At 44.2% G+C, this 21,918-nt stretch overlaps 1 protein-coding gene and 1 pseudogene across 1 annotated transcript; one reads left to right on the top strand and one right to left on the bottom strand.

The window, feature by feature from the left end:
- Positions 1–84: 84 nt before the first annotated feature.
- On the bottom strand, positions 85–14,976 carry CLDN11 (claudin 11). The gene is made up of 3 exons (XM_036352566.1): positions 14,505–14,976; positions 11,082–11,246; positions 85–1,354 (listed from the first exon to the last, which is right to left on the bottom strand). The coding sequence occupies exons 1-3, from the start codon at positions 14,728–14,730 to the stop codon at positions 1,122–1,124; spliced, it is 624 nt and encodes a 207-aa protein (XP_036208459.1). The 5' UTR covers positions 14,731–14,976; the 3' UTR covers positions 85–1,121.
- A 2,026-nt stretch (positions 14,977–17,002) lies between these two features.
- LOC118676936 lies at positions 17,003–17,817 on the top strand (annotated as a pseudogene).
- The last annotated feature ends 4,101 nt before the right edge of the window (positions 17,818–21,918 follow it).

Consider the following 21,918-nt stretch of genomic DNA (forward strand, 5'->3'; position numbering starts at 1 on the left):
CCTGACAGAGGAATGGGCTTCCCCCACTAGTTGTTTACAATCACTATGCAATACCTCTGGATACAACAGAATACTAAAGGCCAGTTTTGCAGACAGTCTGTTATTTTATTGCACAGATTTCACTTGAAGAACAAAATGCACCATGAGTGTGTGGAGAGTCTGGGGTCTCAGATACTGATTCGCCGTCAGTGTTTACACCCGTAAAGCCAAATTCGACAGTACAATTTATGTTAAACAATAATCACTTCCAGATGGCTAACAGTGAAAACAGAGACAGGGCAAAATAGCTTTTAAAATGTGTTAAGTTGAAGTATATGCATGTGTAGAATTAAAAAGTACATCAGACAAACTAGAAATCAAAAACATTTTGTGGAATGCCAGTTAGAGTTATACTTACGTGTGCTGTTATGTATCATATAATGAAAGTCTATTTGGTTCATTTCCTTCATACTGAGCTGAGAATTTCAGGAAAACCGTGGTTATAAAAATGATCAATCTTGAAAAAATATGTACAGATAAATGTAAAATCACAAACTAAAAAAAAAAAAAAAAATCCCCACCCTTTGCCCTCAACTTACAAAAGGGAAACTTTCCCCTGGAGGGAAAGTTCCACGACTCCCTTCCCTCCCCCACCCCATGTCCCCAATTCTATCTTTTTCTAGCTTATGACTAAGTGACCTCGGAGCTGAAGAGGAGGCAGGGAACAGAGAGGCACCTTTATGAGGCTCCCAGTGTCATCTGTAACAACAGTTTGAAAAGTGTCTTTTATTTCTCTCCCCCATACCCAACTCAGCAATGTTTGCAAGATATTTGAAATTTAAAGAGAGAGAGAAAAAATACATAGAGGTGTAGTTTTTATGGGCAACAAAAGAATGCCCAAGAGCTAACAGTGGGCAAAACCATGAGAAAACCGTGTGGGCATTATCTGAGCTAAAGATTTATTTTTAAGGCAACAAAATGGGAGAGGGGTGTTAAGACTACAAAATGCCAGACAGGATGCTTTTCTAGACCTTTGGCTTCGGAGCCTGACAGAGGAATGGGCTTCTCCCATCTGTGCTGAGCAAACCTAGGGCCCTGGGCCCAGCATCTACAGCACCTCCGTGGGCAGGCCGGCAGCTCTCTTATACGTGGGCACTCTTGGCGTGAGTGGGGGAGCTGGAGCCCGAAGAGTAGTAGAAACGGTTTTCACCAAAGGCCTGCGCATCTCCAGAGCAGCAGAGGATGACAGAGCCACCCACAAGGCAGAGAATGGCACCAATCCAGCCGGCGTACAGGGAGTAGCCAAAGCTCACGATGGTGGTCTCGCGGTGGGCGCACACAGGGAACCAGATGGTGGCAACAATGGCGCAGAGAGCTGGGGAGACATGGAGAAGGCTGTGAGCGGGCATACCCATCACACACCAAGTGCAGTGGGCAGAATACACTTCATTCCACACACACATGCCTCTGGCTTCCAACCAGCTCCAGAAAACTCCATACACACAGCTCTGCCACCCCTAACCCCCGCAGTGACGCAATCTGAACCTAAAGGTTTGCATCTGTAGAGTAAGTTGACCAAAAGCAAATGTCAAACTGCGAGGTCCTTACTTTTTCAACAGGTGAGGGACAAGGGACTCCAATGTAAAAACCTAGTAATGATCACTTAAGTCCAAAAATACGTATTTATATTTTTTTACATATCTTGACTTTATATATCTATAGTTATAATTCTATTATTGCACTTAAGTAATTGGGTTATAATTATCTCTCTACATGTCTATTTTCCATTCCAAGTACTGAGTTCCTTGACAGCAGGGAACATGTCTTATCTTTGTAAAGTCAGTATTTAGCTCAGTCCGTATGAAGCACCCAGTATGTGCTCAGTGTATACCAGTGGAATGACTGGATGCCCTGAGCTATCCAGAAATGAGAATCAAGACAGTGCCCACTTCAATTTCCTACTCTATTTTTTTTTTCAATTTAGTCAGTCCACATTACAAAGACCTAAAAAAGCTATGAAAATTCTCTTACTGTGGTGAATTATTGCTAGACATCTGTGGAGTCTCAGCTAAGAGTTTGCATTTGTGTTATGCTGTTCACAATCACAAAAATCTCGACACACCAATCAACAGTTCTTAGAGCAAAAGAGTTTACCCATCCAAGGATTTTATGGTAATAATATTTGCTGTGATAGATCACAATGGTAGAAATGTATGGTCTTGCACCAACCAATCTAACTTTCAGATTTGGTTTAGATTTTAAAGAATAAGTTAAGAAATCACCACTATCTCATTTAGTTTTGCCCCTCCTCCTAAACAACGTAGCAAAACAAGGGCAGGCAGGAGCCTATAAAGACTTGAAACTCTTTTAAACCTCTAGGCCAGCACTGTCAAATAGGTTAGCCACGAGCTACCAGAGCTTTTGACCATTTCTCATAAAGCTTGTGAGACTGAAAAAGCTAATTCTGAATTTTAATTCATTTACATTTAAATGACCACATGTGGCTAGTGGCTACTATACTGAACAACACAGCTCTAGACAAAGTAACTCCATAACTTCCCTTGTTAGCATCTAATTTTTCACAACTATAAGCAGGACAGAAATTTTAGTTAAAGCTTTAAGTTAGAATGGCATATGAAAGTTGACAGATCAAAATAATAATAATAACAATAATGAGGTTTCCAATAGTGAGCCATAAAGCCTTCAATAAATTCTAGAAAGGCATTTCAATGTTTGCTACCTTGTCACTTTCAACTCAGCAAGCTGCTTCTGATTTCTACTCATACTGAGTGATTTTCTAACTTCCCTCTATACCCGCAGAGAAGAAATATAATTTTTCTTTAACATAGCACTCAAATCTAACAGCACCATATATTAGTTCTAAACTAAAGAAAAGCTTTACCCATTCTCAAAGACCTTTTAAACTATCACATTTCCTTTTGTGTAGCTTATGACATAGGTTTTTGTTGAAAACAGATTAAGTCTACAACCACATACGCTGGGTTTAGATACACCTAAATAGATGTGATTCCTATCCTTAAAAAGTATAGATCCCAAGAAGAAGTCAGAGGGAAAAGTAAATTTGGGTGTGAATGGCTCAAATTGGATAACAGCCTAAATTCACTCCATTAATTGTGAACTATTCACATATTAAGTTTATACAGACTATCTAAAAGGCTAAAATCTCTCCATATTCTCATAGATGCATTTTTCCTAAAGAGTGAGCCCAATCATGCCAGCTTTTGTAATATTTTTGCATACGATACCATGAGATGTATTTTCCTTCTGTGACTAGAATGTTCTCAAGAAGACCAGTACTAATCAAATCTTCCCTTTCCAGCCCAGGGCTTTCAACACCTGAGATACAGGGGAAAGTCTATTTCTTTCTCTTTTTCTGGCCACAGATTCCAAATCCGGCACTCTTGAGAACTGCTTGGCTATTGTCATGGTCGTACTCTCGGCGAGGCACAGATCAAAAGCCTTTTTTCTTTATCAGAGCAAGGGACAGAATCCTCTTCTAGAGTGTTTTGGCCAGAGAGAACTGCTCTAGTCTTTGTATCAATACACAATGCAGCTACAAACCCCTAGACCCCTAAGTGAGAACTCATCTGCGATGGGCAAAGACAGCAAAATAGGGGCTTCCAAACACCCAAGCATGATTAGAGGGGAAAGGAGGAGAGAGTGAATATGAATTCCATAGGACAAAATGATTTGATTCCCAAACAACTGATTTGGTTCAATCAAACCAATATTGTCTATAACAGTTAACTGGCTTCCAAACAGCGGCATATGCTTATGGTTAAATTACGTTTGTTTTGTTGTTTTTTTTATTCTTTATATTTAAACATAACACACACACAAGCATTCCCCACATTTCATGTAAACCTAACCTAACTTTCAGATTTGGTTTAGATTTTGTAGAATAAGATTAGAAATTACCTCTCATTTTATTTAATTCTTCCCCTTTTCCTAAGCAAACTAAATGATCAAGGTTATCTTCATAGAGGGAAAGAATCAGGCTCAATAAATATCCCAAAAGTAATCATCAGTCTTGATTTTGAGCGTTTTGAGTGTTTTGTTACATTTTATTCCAATATAATTCATTAGAAAAAAGGAAAAATCAGGAAAATGTCTAAACATTTAAATAATGAACCTATGGACTGGATGGGTGAATAAATGGACAGACAGACAGATGAATGAGAGGTGGTCTCATTTCAAGTCTACTTTCCACTTTGTTCACACCAAAACTGACTTCCAAAATCATTATACGTTACTCATAACTTACCTTATTAATTATTGCCTTCTTTTATAACCCAGGCAAAACAAGGCAAATGTGCACCAGCAGGTTCTTTATTTCCTAGCAGATAAATGAACTCTGGGTGGAATTCCTGTGGCTCTCAAAGATGAACCACATCAAAACCACTAAAAGATGACAGACCACCACACAACATGAAAGGAAATGAGAGGTTCACTGGAAACAGTGACCTTCAATTGAACTCACAGTGAAAAATGTTTACAAACTAAAAAAGGAGAACTTAGTTGATTTCAGCAGTGGTTTGAAGAGAAAAGGAGATCTATTTTAATAAATAAAGTTAAAAATCCAAGTCAAGTCATTACTCAACTAAAAGATGTGAACCAATAGAACTGGCAATAATTTTTAACTTACTTAAAGACATATAAGATCTGCTAGATTGAGAGAGAGAGAGAGAGAGAGAGAGAGAGAGAGAGAGAGAGAGAGAGATTGTAATGGTCCTCTTGTTACTGAAGAAAAGCTCTGTAAGTGTTTTTCTTTAAAAGTCACAGTTACTTATAAGGTAAAAAGGTAAAGAAAATTGAAGAAACATAAAAAGAATTTTCATTGCTTTTCTCTTATGTCAACAGAATGTGTTTTTAAATTAAGTCTCTAAAAACAGGAGAAGGGAGTTTTAATACTGATTTTTTTCAATTTGTTTTCTTTTCTACCTTCAGCAAATGCAATAGTTAACTGTACCGGGGGCAAAAATCTGCCTTTTGTGGGGAGAGTACAAGGTGAAAATTGGGGATATTCTTAGCTTCAAAAACAAAAGGAGAGAAGGGAGAAAAAAGCTTCACTGTGTAGATATAGATTCACCTGGACTGGGTCCTCTACAAGTAAAATTCCTTGCTCTTCATTGAATAAAATTGTTTGCCTCTCTTGATAAGTTTCAAATAATGTGATACAAAGGTGTTCTTTAATTAATAGAATACACCTTTATTAAAAGTTAGCAATGATCTTGATGTAGCCAAACACAGAAAATATTTGGGATAATAAAATAATTTTAGAGCAATGAAATATTAAGTGTAGTTTTTAGTCCCTTTAAGAATTAGATGATAAATAAGTGTGATGAAATTAAATAAAATTGGTACAAGTATGTTTGGAGTAACAACAAAGAGAAAGCCACACCACAGACAGACAGACAGACAGACAGACAAACAGGCTCAGAAAGACAGAAGAACACCAGGCGGATATTTCTTCCTCCAGCCCTGTGCACCTCTGTTCTCAGGCTTTGTCACTTTCCATCTGAAGCACTGGAAGGACTGAAAGCATCATTTCTAACAGAAAGCAATATTTTCATTAAAATCACTTAAATTAATCTGACTTATATTAGTAATACTAGAAAAAATCTTCCTTGCTATTATAGCTGAGATTTGCTTCCAAAAAATATCTGAGGACTGGGAAAAAAAGGGGGGGGGGAATACATGGCTGAAGCTGGTCAGCTGTGACTTGATCAATTTTTAGAATAAGTTTTGGTGCATGGAGGTTTATTAAACTATTCTCTCTACTCTGGGTATGTTTGGAATTTTCCATAATAAAAATTTATTTGAATCCCCCTCCATTTAACATTTTACAATGTATTGAACATCGTCTTCTACAATCGATGGTATTATTACATACAATCTAAATAGCAATCAGCTTTTCACAAAGAGGCCAGTTAACTCAAGGCGACAAGAGATCTAATGAGCTTTGGTTAGATTCATATTTGTTAGTTGTTTCCTTATAATTTGAATCTAGGAAAAAAGGTTTCTCTATTTTCCATTTATCATTCTCTAAATTTTGACTTACTAGTAAGAAAACATAGCTGCCAAAAGGCATATTCCTCTTATGTAGACTTTTATGACTATCTAATTTTTACAACAATCATCAAGTCAATGGAATATATGAGTACATTATTTTCCTGGCCTGCTTTCAGCACTTTTCCCCCTTTATTTCCATTCCACACATCATTATCTTTTTTTTCCTATAACCTTTTTTAAAAGTCCGTCTCATGGTTACTTGTTCATTTTAATCTCAGAATTTAGAGACACCAGAGACCTCAAAAAGCAGTTAATTCCTCCAATTTTACTGATGAGATCATTTTAAGCCACAACCATACTAAGATGCCACATCCTGTCCATTATCCATATGAAATTTGATTTAAATTAGGGATTTTCTGTATAAAACTAATGAGTTTGGAGGAAGACTTTTTCTAACAATTCTCTTAAGACCCCACAATTAAGGGCAACACCCAAGAATTCCCATTCCCATAAGACTTCTGATTCTGCATGCATAATAGCTCAATCTGTCCCACATTTGCACACGCCATTTATTTTACTACAATTTCATTATTAACCTGTAAGCTCCAAGTTAAAACAACTTTTTTCCAATACAAACACGATTCCTGGGACCATATTTTTAAAAAGAAGGAGAGAAGATGAAAGGATTCCATTAAGAAGGAAAATACATTTCCTTTCTTTCCATTCCTACCCTACCTCCCCAAGAAAGACCCAAATCAAGTACTTTCTAACTTATAGTGAGATGAGCATTAGACTGAATCAGAACTGAGGTTGAGTATTTTCAGCTGGGTAGCTTAATATGGCTTTTTATAATGGGACTAGAGGCCCGATGCACAAAATTCGTGCAAGAGTAGGCCTTCCTTCCCCAGGCTGCTGGCACCAGCTTCCCTCTAGTACCCGGGACCGGGGCATCCCTCCAGCCACTGGCAGGCACTGGGAACCCGGGCATCCCTCGCAGCCCTGGCTTCGTCCAGAAGAATGCCGGTCTAATTAGCATATTATGCTTTTATTGTTATAGATAAGCAAAAAACTCCAGCTATTGATCTCTACACTCTGGACCTGGAAATTATTATGCTAAGTGAAATAAGCCAGTCATAGAAAGACAAATTCCATATGATCTCACTTATATGTGGAATGTAATGAACAAAATAAAGTGACGAACAACATAGAAACAGGGGCCTGGATACATGGAACAGACTGACAGCTGTCAGAGGGGAGAGGTTTTGTGGGACTGGATGAAAAAGGTGAAGAGATTAAGCAAAAACAACCTTATAAACCATAGGCACAGACACCAGTGTGGTGATAGCCAGAGGGCAAGGGGGTGGGGGATAGGTAGAGGTGGGCAAAGGCGAGATAAATGGGGACGAAAAGAGACTTTGCTTTGGGTCATGGGTGCACGATGCAGTGTGTAGATGACGTTTTATTGACTTGTTCACTTGAAACCCGTATGGTTTTGTGGCCCTATGTCACCCCAATAAATTCATTTTTTTAAAAACTTACATATGTCAATTCACTATTCTTACCAACTTCAGAAGAAGGCATTGCTGTGCCCATTTTATATAAAGGTGTAGAAACACTAAGTAACTGCCCCAGCTCACATAGCTGGAGAGTGGTAAATCTGAGATTCAGTAGAGTTGGTCTGACTCCAAATGATAAGGTAAAGCGCAGGTAGGTACCTCCTGCTTCAGCAGGGGCTTGTGGGAAACCACGCATTCGATCGGCCTCTGATGCATTCTGATCTGAGAAGCCTGCTGCTGCTTGAGCTGCTCTTCGGGCTTAGGAGGCCAGCAGCACCAGGCTCCCATTCCTTCCCCCACAGCAGGAACCAAATCCTCACATCATTAAACTTACTCTGCTCAGAAGATAAAGCTGTTGGACAACAGACAAGATGTTTTAAGCTTTTGGAAAAATAATTAAAGATCTTCAGGGTCACAAAAAAACAGATTCTAGTTAACAGTGTTGACAATTTCCATACCAAGTTAACTTTGACACTGTTTCCAGTTCCACCTGGCCCCCTTTGGTCAGCGACCACGTCTCAGCGGGAGTGTCATGGGTGACCCTCAGAGCCCAGCATGAGCCCAGCACTGGCTTCTCCCCGACAGGGAGAGCGGGAGAGCGACAGAAGCCAATCCAGAGCAGCACAAAGGGAGCCTTCACTCTCTCGCACTCCTCCCACCCTCTGCCAACAGGGAAAACAAGGCACTCGGCTCCTTGGAGAGAAAACCTAGAGGAGACCAGCAGGTGCCACACTTGAGACAATGAGCTTTACATTTCCAGAGCTAGCTTGCTCCAGTCCAAACAACAGCCAACCCAAAGGCTGGTGGACACCCCCTGAGAAATAAATCCGGGCGTGGCAATCAAAGAGGAATCAGGTAACCCTGGAAATGCAAGGCTGCAAGAGGGCAAGGAGCGGTGGCACCCTCCCTCCAGTCGTAGCAGCCAGGGGCCAGAGAGGTGCAGCCTCCCTGGGGTTCTGATCTCTCAACACCTCCTCCATCCGCAGCAAACAGACTGAGGAACTCACATCACTACTCAGCCTCACCTCTCTTTCCTTTCTACGATTCTGGATACATCCCCCACCCCATTTGAAAAAGAAAGTTTCAAACAACTGGTTGTTATTTTTTCAAATAACCCTTCTTATTCAACTGGATGATTCCATTGTTTTTAGGGATTTTATGTGTGCTTTGCTGTTCTGTCTTTATTTTGCACAGGGTTTGAGTTTGGTTTCGTGGGGTTTTTAATGTGTTCCCTTACTTGTGGGTATTCTGGGACACTTACATGGAAGGCCAGGATTGCTAAAATGAACCCCTAACACAACGGACCCAGCTTTGGCTCTACATCCTCAGGGCCCAAGAGACAGCTTCCCAGACCTCTGTGAGAATGAAGAAAGTCACAGACACAGGCAAATGCCTAGGATGAGAAGGGTTTCCTCTGGGTTCTACAAACCAGTTTACTTGTACAGCTTTCTGTGGTCTACCTGTTGGAAAGGGAATTCAAATACAAAGATCTGGCTATCAAAAAGTATCCCTGTGGCCCTGGCCAGTGTGGCAGTCAGTTGAGCACAGTCCTATGCACTGAGACGTCACCGGTTGGATTCCTGGTCAAAGCACATGCCCAGGGTTTCAGGCTGCATCTCCTGGGGGGGGGGGGGGGGGAGGTGCAGGAGGCAGCTAATTGATGTGTTTCTCTCTCTCTCTCTCTCTCTCTCTCTCTCTCTCTCTCTCTCCCTCCCTCCCCCCTACCTTCCTCTCTCTCTAAATCAATAAAAACATATTTTTTTAAAAGTTCCCCTGTGAGTCAGACGAAGCACTTGGTGCTGACTGTATGGTTGATGTGTCACTCGCACACATTCTTTGTGGCTGCAACCAAAATGTCCATGCCCAGATTCTCCTCTGGAAATCACAGTGGTATTCTGGTCTTTTCACTCCTGTTCACACACACACACACACACACACACACACACACACACACAGCCCCCTCCTCGGAATCCTCCATGGCTTCACAAGCCCCTGAAAATCTCCATCCCTTTGCCATCTTGCGAAGAGGTGCCCCTACCTCTCATGTCCCCTCATCTCACCGGTGTCACTGTGGGTGACCATCACTAAGTGGCAATGACCCAGGCAGAACCCTGTTCTCTCACCCTTACCCCTCAAGCACGTAGTCTGATACCAGTTTGGGGACCGGAATTCCTTATCCAAGGAGACCTTGACTGTGTATCTAACCCATAAGCACATCAGTTTCTCCTCAATGATGTATCAGTCCACTTTACAACAAGAGCTTTTAAAATCCATGTCTTCTATTAGGATGTAGAATGTGTTAATGGAATTAGCATTCCAAGAAAAAATAGAGAGAAATGAAATCACTGGAGAGAATGGAGCTAGAAAGATCCTCCCTAGGTGCTTAAGTCAAGCGCTCTGTGTGTGGGAGTAATCAGCAAAGCTGAACAAGCACAGGCCATTTCCTGGGCGAGGATTGTCCCTCCCCCCAATCCACAAGCACCTTCTCTCCAACCCTCAACACCTAACTTCCGCTACTCCAGGATCCCCCTGGTCTGGCTTAGGTGTCTTCCAATGTGTGCGGGCAACGTGTGCAGCTCTTTAAGATCAGCACATGCCTCGCTCTATCAAGATGTCTGGGTGCCCTCAAAGCAGAGACTGGCATTGTATCCAGTGCGCCCCAGTGCCGCCAGTGGTGCCTTGCACTCAGCGGGTGCTCCATGAATAAAAGATTGAATTATCACCTAGTGATCTACTACTCTCGACATCTTACTTTTCTTTTTCTTTTAAATATATTTTTATTGATTTCAGAGAGGAAGGAAAAGGGAGAGAAAGACAGAAACATCAATGATGAGAGAGAATCATTGATTGGCCACCGCCTGCATGCCCCCACTGGGGATCGAACCTGCAACCTGGGCATGTGCCCTTGACCAGAATCAAACCCGGGACCCTTCAGTCCACAGGTCAACACTCTATTCACTGAGCCAAACCAGCGAGGGCAGCATCTTACTTTTCTATCACCCTCCTCTTTCTCTATTCTTTCTTTGTACATTAACTGAAGTTCTCAATCTTAACTACAGGTAAGAGTCACCTTACAGGTAGTTAGGATTTCATAAAATATCTTTGTCTGGCTTTATACCCAGAAATTCTGACTCAATGAACCTGCCATGGGACCTGGGCACAGGTATTTTCAAAACGGAATTCCCTTGTGAAGTCTGACTGAAGAGCCACTGTGTAACTCTTTTCTGTCCTCCGGTCTTTTCCTTAGGTATTTCCTGCCCTTAAAATCCTTTTTTGCCTTTTGTTTGTTAACTTACGTTCATGTTCAGTGGCCTCTGCCTCTCCCCCCTCCCACCCCCACCGTAGATAGGATTTATCCCCATGAAACATAAAGAAATACACATTGAGGGGGTTCTATTCCACAGAGGAGTCATTGGCTTTCCTTCCTGCACCTCAAACTGGATGAAGCAACAGGAAGATCTGACATTCATCGCGTTTCCTCGGAGTTGGGTGCCATAGAGAAAGCTGTCTTACCCAGCAGAATGAGCAGAACCCCAGCCAGCTGGGCCCGCCTGTACTTGGCCACGCCAGGCTCGTGGCCCATGCGGATGCAGGGGAGAACTGTCAGCAGCAGGAGAATGGCCGGCAGGCCCAGGACTGAAGCTGCAATCATCAGGGCTCGGCAGGCCTGCACGTAACCTACAAGCAAGAGAGCAGACAGGGCGGGTTAGACCAAGGGAGCCCTTGGATCCTGAATCCTGCCTCTCGGGAATTCGGTACCACTTGCCTTCCTTCCCCTTGCCCATTGCAGGACTTAGAAGGTGTTAAATGTTGTCCATGACCACATCACATGTTCAACTTTTAAAGTGATTCAATGACCAAAAATAAAGGGGGGGAAGTTGAGGGCTGGAGAGACTGAATGGGGATCCCAGGTTTAGGCCACTTGTCCAAGCTTCCAGGATGAAGGGGCCCAGAGTCCAATTGTTATATCACCTTGTGAATGACTCAGAATAAAACTCAAATCTTCCAAAAAGCCTTCTGTGAGGGATGGGCTATTGGTTCCAGTGTCTTGTTGATACACTCAACCTGTATGACCTTGGGCAAGTTACTGAACTGCTGTGTCCTCATTTATAGAGTGAAAATAGTAATAGTACCTACATTTCTCTAAAAGAATTCAACTCAGATTAAGTTAGTTAATTCATGCAGTGCTTAGAACAGTGCCTAGCACATGCTAAGTGAGCTAAAAACGGTTAGCTATGATTAATTGGTGTTATTACTCCATTATCATTGCTTTAAAGGCATCCCTCCAGACCCAAGGATTCCTAGAGGGCAGACACCTGGAGTTAACACAGTGCCCACAATAGATGATGTAAACATACAGTTATAAATGAAAGAATACCTGAGTTGAATAATAAGAGAGGAGCAAAACTACCAGGGCTTTATACTGTCATATAAAATGCCAGGTAACAACTTTATTAAGAAACAGATTACAATCTGTGCAATATTCATGTAAAATAGGTTTGACAAGATACTGGAAGAAGCTGACAAACTTAAATATATTGTTTCGCATTAAGACATTCTCCCTCCTTAAAAAAAAAAAAAAAAAAGTATTCATTACTCTCTTTTTGGCTGAAAGCAAACTGGAGCTAGTGGCATGGCCTCAGAGAGGCAGAGTTAACGACAAAGTGGAATAGTGAGCCCCAACTTCCGCCTCACTTGCCCAGACCCTCAGACCAAATCTGGCCACCTGCCCTGTGCCCCAAGACACAACTGCAACACTGTCCCTCAGCAGGAGATGTCCTGCCAGAATTCAGACTCCACAAGGGTACGCTTCGGACTATTGTCCATCCCAGCTTCTTATGAATTAAAGGTAACCAATCAACCAAATGTCTATTGTCTTGAACATCCCCAGAGAGGACCCACAGGAAGTTTGAGGCAGGACCTCTGACCGCAGCCCTATGCCCCTCTCCCCCTTGCCCCCCGCAACCCCCCACCCACCCACCCACCCCCCAGAGCTTGTAGGAGAGCCGGGACTGACACAATGGAGACATTCAACTAGAAACTGAGGTTCTGAAATTCATGACGCAGGCTGTCCACGTGCTAGGTGTCAAGGCCATGTCTGGAAATCAAAGATGGAGACTGAGCTCTGTCCCTGTCCCCACCCAAAGTACAAGGGACAGGGAAAGCAGGAAGGATGAAGCCCTCCCTAAAATGCACTCCCCTCTGTCAGAGGGTCTACGTTCTTTGAAAATAAACCACTCAGCACTGACTGTTAGTAAACTGAACTTCAGGGAAAGGAAGAGGGAATAATTTTATGCTTCAAAGGATCCTACAAATATCTTGGCCAGCTGTTAACAAAAAAATTATAGCTACCTTTTATGGAGCATCTACTCTATCAAAAAAGTTTTACATTTCTCACCTCGTTTAATCCCCAAAGCAACCCTGAAAGATAGGGGGTTGGTTTGATTTTAACTTTTAAAAGAAGACAACTGGGATTCTCAGAGGTTAGTCACTTGTTCAAATCACCCAGACTGTGAGCACGGGATCCAGCACAGGATCGGAATATGACCAAGGTCGACCTACACCAGCAGTAAGTGGAGCTGGGTCCACACCTGGGTTCCAGGGAACTGTCATTCTAAAAGCCCAAAATGGAGAAAAGGACAGTGAATGGAGTGCTGCGTGCATTGTGCACACCTGCTGCGTGCCAGAGCAATGCTGGTTCCAGGAGGGGATGCAAAGAAAGTAGGAGGTCGCTTATATCTTCAGGAATTCCAAATGCAGTAGGAGACAGGGACTTAGGAACATGAGCAAAAATCAAGTCAAAATGTGCCGGGATGGGGTAAGAACTAAGACCAGAGCAGCAAGGAGGAAGTGTGGGTGGCGGTTGATTCCAACAAGGACTAATATAGGAGGCACTTAAGGGAGGCTCATCAGAAAGGCTCATCCAAGAGGAAACACACACACACACACACACACACATGCACCTTATGCCATGAGCACGAGGCCTGCGGGACATGAGACAATCCTGTTCTATTGGCCAGGGCCCATACACCCGCCAGGCAGGACAGGGATTCAGAGCAAAGCTCAGAAGGGGCGCCCGCGACCTCGCCAATCACCCAGCTGGCTCGAGGTTTAAATCTGAATTGGAACTGTTGCCTGGACTTTGCCAACCAGGCTGCAAGTGGCAATAGGACCCCAGGCCGGCGTCACTCCCTCCTCTCCCCGTTCCGAGATACCGCTGGCCGGGAGGGGGCGACCCAGGGCGGCGGGCTTTGCCGGGAGGGAGCACAGTGGCTCTCCAGGGACCCCGGCTCTTACCTATGCGCCCCGAGCGCGCGGGAGCGGTGCGCAGGCGGGAGGCTGAGCAGGGCAGACGGACGCCCCCACGGCGGGGGCACGGGCGGGGGAGGTGAGACGGGCTCCGGGGCCTGCGGGAACCGACCAAGCGAAGCCAGTGGCCCCTAACTTGCCAGAGCGCGTCGCCCGTCCCAGGAGGACAGGGAAACTCGCTGGAATGGTTGCGTCTCTCTCTGTCTCCAACTCGCCTCTGCGGATAGAATCTAACGGGAAAGCAGGGCCCCTGGGGAGGAGGCCTGGCCGGGAAGTGAAGCACTGCTGCTCAGTCGACAGTGGGAGCGTGGGGCGGGCGAGGAGGCGGTAATGAACCTGGGCTCAGTTTCTACTATGTGTCTCCGTCTCAGGCCATTAACTTCCCAGGGGGACTCGGCCAGTGGCCACCCCTATCTTCCCCAATTCCAGAGAAGAGAGCTGAGGCTGAGAGGTTAAGTTCGCCGCTGCCTGATTCCACACTACAGCAAGGTGGGACTCAAGGTGTCAAAATAGGCCCAATAGGCTTGAAGCCCTCAAAATGTTTTGTCTAGCGCCCCTCTCCCCCCCCCCAGTCTGCCCAGGGGATGAGGGTTTGCGGCCAGCCACGCTCAAGGCGGGGGTCCTTACCCGGCAGGATGAGGATGTCCACCAGGGGCTTGCAGTGGTACAGCCCCGTGGCCATGACGCAGTCCGCCCACAGCCCCTTGGAGCCCAGCTCGTCCAGCTTGCGGCACGTCGGGATGGTGTAGCCGCAAGTCACCACCCAGTCATTGGTGGACGTGGTGACGATGATCCCGATCCAACCCACGAAGCTCGTGACGAAGCCCACAACCTGCAGGCACGTGGCCACCATCGCAGCCACCCCGGCGTCCCCGCGCCTCGCCCCTCGCTAGCTGTGCCCGCGCCCCGGGCTGGACGGCGCCCACCCTGGTCCTCCCTGATCCCGCGCTCGCGAGCCGCTGGCCCTCGACAGCCAGTTGCGGGACGCTGGAGGCGGTGTCAGGCCGCGAGAGGCTGCGAGCCCAGCTCCGACGGCGCGACCAGGGAGCGCACGGCTGGGACAGCGACCCGCGCGCCACGCGGACTGGAGTGCGGCTGGGCAGCGCGCCCCCGCCCCCCTTCTTTAAACCCCATGGCCCGGGCCCGGAGCGCCAATCGGTGACGGCCCTGGGTCGAGCCGGCCAATCGCGGGCCGGGGTCCGATGTGGAGTGTGGAGGGGAGCGGGATGGGGAGTGGGGCAATCGCACAGCCCGGCCCCGCGGGCGGGCGTCTTGCGGTCAGTGTTGGAAAGTAAAATAATTCTATCCAAGTCCGAGACTTGCAGAAGGCTCGCGCGTCAGGCTCGGGTTCTTTTTTGCCGGGAATTATTTCTCCTCTTGTGGCCTCTCTCATCTCTGTCCTCGGGTCTCCGCTACGCTCCATCCCTCCTTGACCTCTTCCCACCCGACAGCAGGGAAGGCAGTGCCCCCGCGGACTCCCTGTGCAGTAGTCCCTCCGCTGAATTCTGATGAGCTGGGAATTGCCCTAAGGAGCAGACCCAAAGCGTTCAGTAAACCATAGTTAGTAGTAGAAAGAAAGTGATACTTGAGTCTAGCCCCAAATCATCAGAGCGGCCACGACCATAATGATAGTGATAACACAAGCGACTCACATTTATCCAGCTGGGTCGTGCACTTTGTGCATGTATTTATATGTATGTATTATCTCGTAAACTATCTCACTAAATAATTCTCCCAAAACCCCTTTATGGTAGGCATAACTATGGTTGACACACAATACGCATGAAGAATCAGCATGGGAGAGGTTAAGTTGCACACTTCACACAGCTGGGAAGCAGTAGGCTCCAAGGGCCCATTCACCACCCAACCTCCCACTGACCATTCCTGGGTACCACTTCCTGAAAATTCTTGAAGGGCTCACGTCTCCCATTTTTGACACATTAAAAGCTGGGCTGACTGCCCTGGGCTCACTGTAAATAAGTTAATACCAGCATTCTGCAGAGAATACTGCCTGGCCCAGGGTGCTCTACAAATGTAAGCTATCATCATCAACATTAAACCTCCAGGAATTCAAATAGGACCCATTATATGCATCTTTTGATCATGTAGAGAAGTCCTCCTTAGGCTACATTTATATTAAACAGCTTTAACTCCCTTTGAAACAACGTGCTTATCTTATTATATTTCTCTATCACCAATCATGAGATTTAAAGATGTGAAAGATTTCATCAAGCACAAGAGCTTCCTGCTCAGCACTCCAAGATATGTGTCATAAACCATAGGCACTGAGCTTTCCTATAGCTATTCCCAATGCCGGGGTCAGGGCAAATCACCATGTCTTCTACTTCTAGGGAAGACTGGCCTGAAGGAGACCCCAAAGAAGTCAAGTGCACAAAAAGAAAAGGCTCTGTAATAGATGACAGAGTGTCAAGTACAATGGCCACCATAATCACTAAGGAGAGGCCCAGGGTCAAGAAGGAAAGCCTGGGTGTCTGGGTTCAAACCCTGGCTCCACTGAACTAGCTGTGAGACCAAGTTACTTCACCTTTCTAGGCCCTAATTTCTTCATTTGTAAAGTGAAGATAAAAAAGAGTGCCTGCCTCATAGGGTTCTCGATGATTTTGTGAGTTAATATACATATAGCGCTTAATACAATGTCTGATACAAAGTAAGTGCTCAATAAACTTGGGCTAGCGTTATTGTAACATGACGATTCCAAACTCTTGCCGTGTTCTTCCTGTATTCCTACCAGTTTGATTGTGGGAACTATTTTATAAGTGAGCCATTCATTGTGTTTAAGAGCATTTCCTCACCAGGGTCTACTGACCTGAATGTTTTCAGATATTTCCTTACAACTTAAAAAAAAATTGCTATTGTATTAAGTACAACATAAAATATAAAACCCAAGCAACATCATTTCATTGAAAGGGCAATTATAAAATCTGCACTCTTGTGACTCCATTAGCATTTGACATTCTAATGACAAAAACTCAACCTGTGAGGGCGTCAGACACCACTGTGTGAGACACCATCCCGAGGCACGGAGGGTGGCTACTTTCTTTTCATAAACTTCATTTCATTTTCACTAGCAAGAAGAGAGTCCTCCTTCCATGCCCAGTGCAGCCATGGCTCGTGGTCCCAAGAAGCATCTGAAGCGTGTAGCAGCTCCAGGCATTGGCTGCTGGATAAGCTGACCGGTGTATTTGCTCCTCGTCCATCTACCAGTCCCCACAAGCTGAGAGAATGTCTCCCTCTCATCATCTTCCTAAGAAACAGACTTCAGTATGCCCTATCAGGAGATGAAGTAAAGAAGATCTCCATGCAGCGGTTCATTGAGATCAATGGCCAGGTCCGAACCGATGTAACCTACCCTGCTGGTTTTATGGATGTCATCAGCATTGATAAGACAGGAGAGAATTTCCGTCTGGTCTACGACACCAAGAGTCGCTTTGCTGTTCATCGTATCACACCTGAGGAGGCCAAGTACAAGCTGTGCAAAGTGAGGAAGATCTTTGTGGGCACAAAGGGAATCCCTCATCTGGTGACCGAGGATGCTCGTACCATGTGCTACCCTGAGCCCCTCACAAGGTGAACAACACCATTCAGAGTGATTTGGAATCTGGCAAAATTACTGATTTCATCAAGCTTGACACCGGTAAGCTGTGTATGATCACCGGAGGTGCCAATCTGGGAAAAATTGGTGTGATCACCAACAGAGAGAAACACCCCGGTTCTTTTGATATCATAGTTCATGTCAAATATGCCACTGGCAATAGCTTTGCCACCCCGCTCTCCAACATTTTTTACTGGCAAAGGCAACAAACCATGGATTTCCCTTCCCCATGGAAAGGGTATTCACCTCACCATTGCTGAAGAGAGAGATAAGAGACTGGCGGCCAAACAGTTGGTGAAATGAGCTGATGTGACATGATTAGGAGAGTCTTGTACTTAATTAAAGAGGGGGAGGAAGATGGAGGGAATGGACATACCCGCGAAGATGCTAATAATTCATAACCTAAATTTCATTCCCTTTTCCTATGGGACTTAACAGCTAAATGAGTATGATAATCCCTTACCCTAAAGTCGTTCTCACTTCAACCTCTTCCTTTTTTTATATACCTGAGTTAGCTCATTGTACTTGTCAGTTTGTAACCAGCTATCAGCCCCTGAAAAGCTCGTATTTCATTTATTTGTTTATTCCCTTTTGTTCACATTTCTTATTTCCTATCTCATAGCTGCGTAGGCAATTACTCTGATGTATTTTCAACATATATTTGAGTTTGTAGGTTTCTAGCAAAATAAATAGTTTTGTTTTGACTGTTTATGTAATTGCAATTGAAATGCAAATATAGATTTTAGTTAGTGGTAATGTATTAATATTGGTTTATTAAATGTAACAAATACACCACACCACTGTAGGATGTTAGTAATTGGTGAAACTGATGCCAAGTACATGACAGCTCTGTACTATCTTAATTTTTCTGTAAATGTAAAATTACTTTAAAAAATAAAAGCCTGCCCTAACCGGTTTGGCTCAGTGGATAGAGCATCGGCCTGCGACTCAAGGGTCCCAGGGTCAATTCCGGCCAAGGGCATGTACCTTAGTTGTGGGCACATACCTAATAGGGAGTGTGCAGAAGGCAGCTGATCGATGTTTCTCTCTCATCGATGTTTCTAACTCTCTATCCCTCTCCCTTCCTCTCTGTAAAAAATATCAATAAAATATATTTTAAAAAAAATAAAGCCTATTAAAAAAAATTCAACCAGTAAGAATTCAACAGCGCCCAGATCACCCACAGGTCACACACACAGAGGTATTTGTAAAGCCAGACTTCAGCCCAGCCAGTGTGGCTCAGTGGTTGAGCATCGACCTAGGAACCAAGAGGTCTCAGATTCAATTCCCCATCAGGTCACATGTCCGTGTTGCCACCCCGAACCCCAGTAGGGGAGCGTGCAGGAGGCAGCCAATCGGTAATATTCCTATCTCTCATCAATGTTTCTATCTCTCTATCCTTCTCCCATCCTCTCTCTAAAACATAAAAATAATAATAATAAAGCCAGACTTCAGAACTCAGGCACTGAATGGCAGAAAGAGTTGTCTATCAAGTGGTTAAGATCTTGAAATGGAACTTCCTGCGTTCATATTCTGACTTCATCACTTGGGCTGTCCCTTAACCTTTGCAACTCTCAGCTTCTTCATCTATACAGTGGGGATAGCAGATGCCCCTACAGTGTTATTTTGAGAATTAAGTGAGATAATTTATACAAAGTGCATAGCTCAGTACCCAGCATTGATGGACACTAATAAATATTAGCCATGACCTAGCCAGTTTGGCTCAATGGATAGAGCGTCGGCCTGTGGACTAAAAGATCCCGGGTTTGATTCCAGTCAAGGGCACATGTTAGGGTTGCAGGCTCAATCCCAAGTGGGGGACGTACAAGAGGCAGCCGATCAATGATTCTCTCTCATCATTGACGTTTCTATCTCTCTCTCCCTCTCCCTTCCTCTCTGAAATCAATAAATATATATTAATTAGTTAATTAATTAATTACTAGCCATGGTTAGTATTATTCATAAGCAATATAGAGCAATTGAAAATGTGTGTTGCTTTTGATAGAGTCTAAAGCAAAAATAATTACCTATTAATGGGAGAGGAACCATAAAATGAGTGTTTAAAATGATCCCAGCACAGATATACAAATGGCCACTCAAAGGAGACCAGCAAAGCATAACCTTTTCAATGAATTAGCCATAAGTGGAGAGAGAGTATGTCCATTGAAAAGTACGTGGGGCAGTCAGGGAAGCATAAGGAACTGGGAACCAATAGCAGACAGAGGCCATGAGAATCCTCTGCTACCCACAGGAGACCGTGCAGTCCCTTTGGCAAGGCTCTGGGTATAGTGGGGAAGTCCTTCAAGCTATCTCAGCTGAGAGACTTTCCCTAAAATCACGCACATTCCTTGGCTGTGACTCTACTTCCCAAGCCCTCCCTGTGATTAGAATCTGGCTTCCCACATAGCCTAGTTTAGCCAACTGACATTCCAGGTCTACCACCGTCCCAAACACTCTGCTAGAGAGACTGTGCCCAGAACTTTCAGAGAAAGGTCTTTCCAGTCATTTGCTCTCTTGTGTTCACATTTCTACAGCATATAACATAACTAGTAAGATATACCTGAGACGTGACACTACGTCTTCTGACCTTAGGTCCAATCGTCTTTCCATTATGAAAAAAATGTAAGCATCTTTCCCTATGGCTTGAGCATAAATTCCTTAATTTTATTCTTATTTGAAGATATTTAAAGGGGAGGCTTAGAGAGCCAGTCAGTGTGTACTAAACGAAGGAAAACACCTGGTTAAATGTTCTCCCATTTGCCTAAAAAGTATCTAAAAATGGTCAATCAAATTAATGTGTGACTCATGTCGCATTGGCAAATGTGTTAGCTGCAAGCCTGGAGAGCCCACGTTGAAAGCAAAGCTTGGGGCAGAGGAGTGGGCTCACAGTGACTACTAGTGGTTGTCTTTGATCATTGCATGGCTGGTAAAGCATTTTCTGTGTGAAAGAAACAAGATTAGTGGCAACTTCCTACATTCCACGTGTGCAATTATTAGACCCAAATGAAGTGTACATTTCTTTGTGGAAAATTTCTTCATATATTAAAAAAGATGCATCTCTTTAGGGAACCAAACATATGAAAACAGGGACATATATGAAATTATTTAGGTCAGATTATTCATTTTAAAAAAGTGCTTTGAAAAAGACACCCATTTGAAGGATAAATTCCTCTAGTGAATTTAATATTTGATAATATGAAAATCCCACATACACACACATTTTTAGAAATACTGTAGTACAAGTTCATAGTGTGTGCAAAGGTATCAAACACAGATCTGAAAAATGAAATGCCCTGTGAGTCTTGGGGTTTTGCCTGTTTTCCTGATCACTGAAACCCGAGTGTGGCACAGTACCTAGAAAACATAAAAGCAAGCGCTTGGTACACATCTGTTCAATGGAGCTGAATGGAAGGGCTCAAAAAAAGAGAGATTGAATTTGCAAGCCTCCGAGTTTCACTAGGCTACTCCCTCCGTTGGTTTCGGCTGCAGTAACAGAATACCGCAGATTGGGTGGTTTAGAGACAACGGAAACTTATTTCTCACAGTTTGGGAGGCTGGAAGTCCAAGATCAAGGCACCAACTGGCAGATTCAGTGTCTGGTGAGAGTCCTCCCCCTGATTCATTGACAACAACCTTCTTTCTGGTCCTTACATGGTGGAAGGGACAAGGGAGTCCTCTGGAGTCTTTTTTATAAAGGCACTAATCCATTCTTGAGGGCTCCATCCTCGTGACCGAATCACCTCCCAAAGGCCCTACCTCCAAACACCATCACACTGGGAGGAGACACAAATATTCAGTTCACAGCAAATAGGAATCTGAAGACAAGGGGTAGAATAAATCAGGAGGTGAGGACTAGAACTGGTCTAGGGGTGGACAAGAGACAAACTAACGGTCCTTTGTGGTCTCAGGTACCCACCTGCTGCCCTGGGTATGGTGGCACCATCTCCAACAGAAGGGGTGTGTGGTGCTCAGGTCTCAAGCAGAAAAGTCTGATCACCTGGAGATGCTGGCCTCAATCGTAGTATCTCCATCAAGAGAAGAGCAGCAGCACCTCCACAAATGACTTCCATCTGGAATTTCAAATTCAGCTACTAAAGGGGAAAATGCCTTTTGGGGGTCCCATTTCTTGGCCCTCATGGTGCAATTATAATACCATTCCTTTAGAGAGCATTTTATTACAAATTTCCCCTCCTTCAGCTTGGAGATAAAGCAAAATAACATAAATCTTGTACCTGAAGTGTTAGGTTTGGGTCCTTTCCAGAATGTTTTCTCTCTTCTGCCTTCAAACAACCAATTATTTTATCTGTTTCTCTACCAGAACTTTCAGAACACACTGGATGAAATCATGTCTAATTCAACCTATGAGGTCATATTTTTTGAGGAACAGTAAAAGTCCTTATTTTTAGCCCTGATCGGTTTTGCTCAGTG

The sequence above is a fragment of the Myotis myotis genome, unplaced genomic scaffold, assembly GCF_014108235.1.
Source record: "Myotis myotis isolate mMyoMyo1 unplaced genomic scaffold, mMyoMyo1.p scaffold_m19_p_2, whole genome shotgun sequence".
Taxonomy (NCBI): Eukaryota; Metazoa; Chordata; class Mammalia; order Chiroptera; family Vespertilionidae; genus Myotis; species Myotis myotis.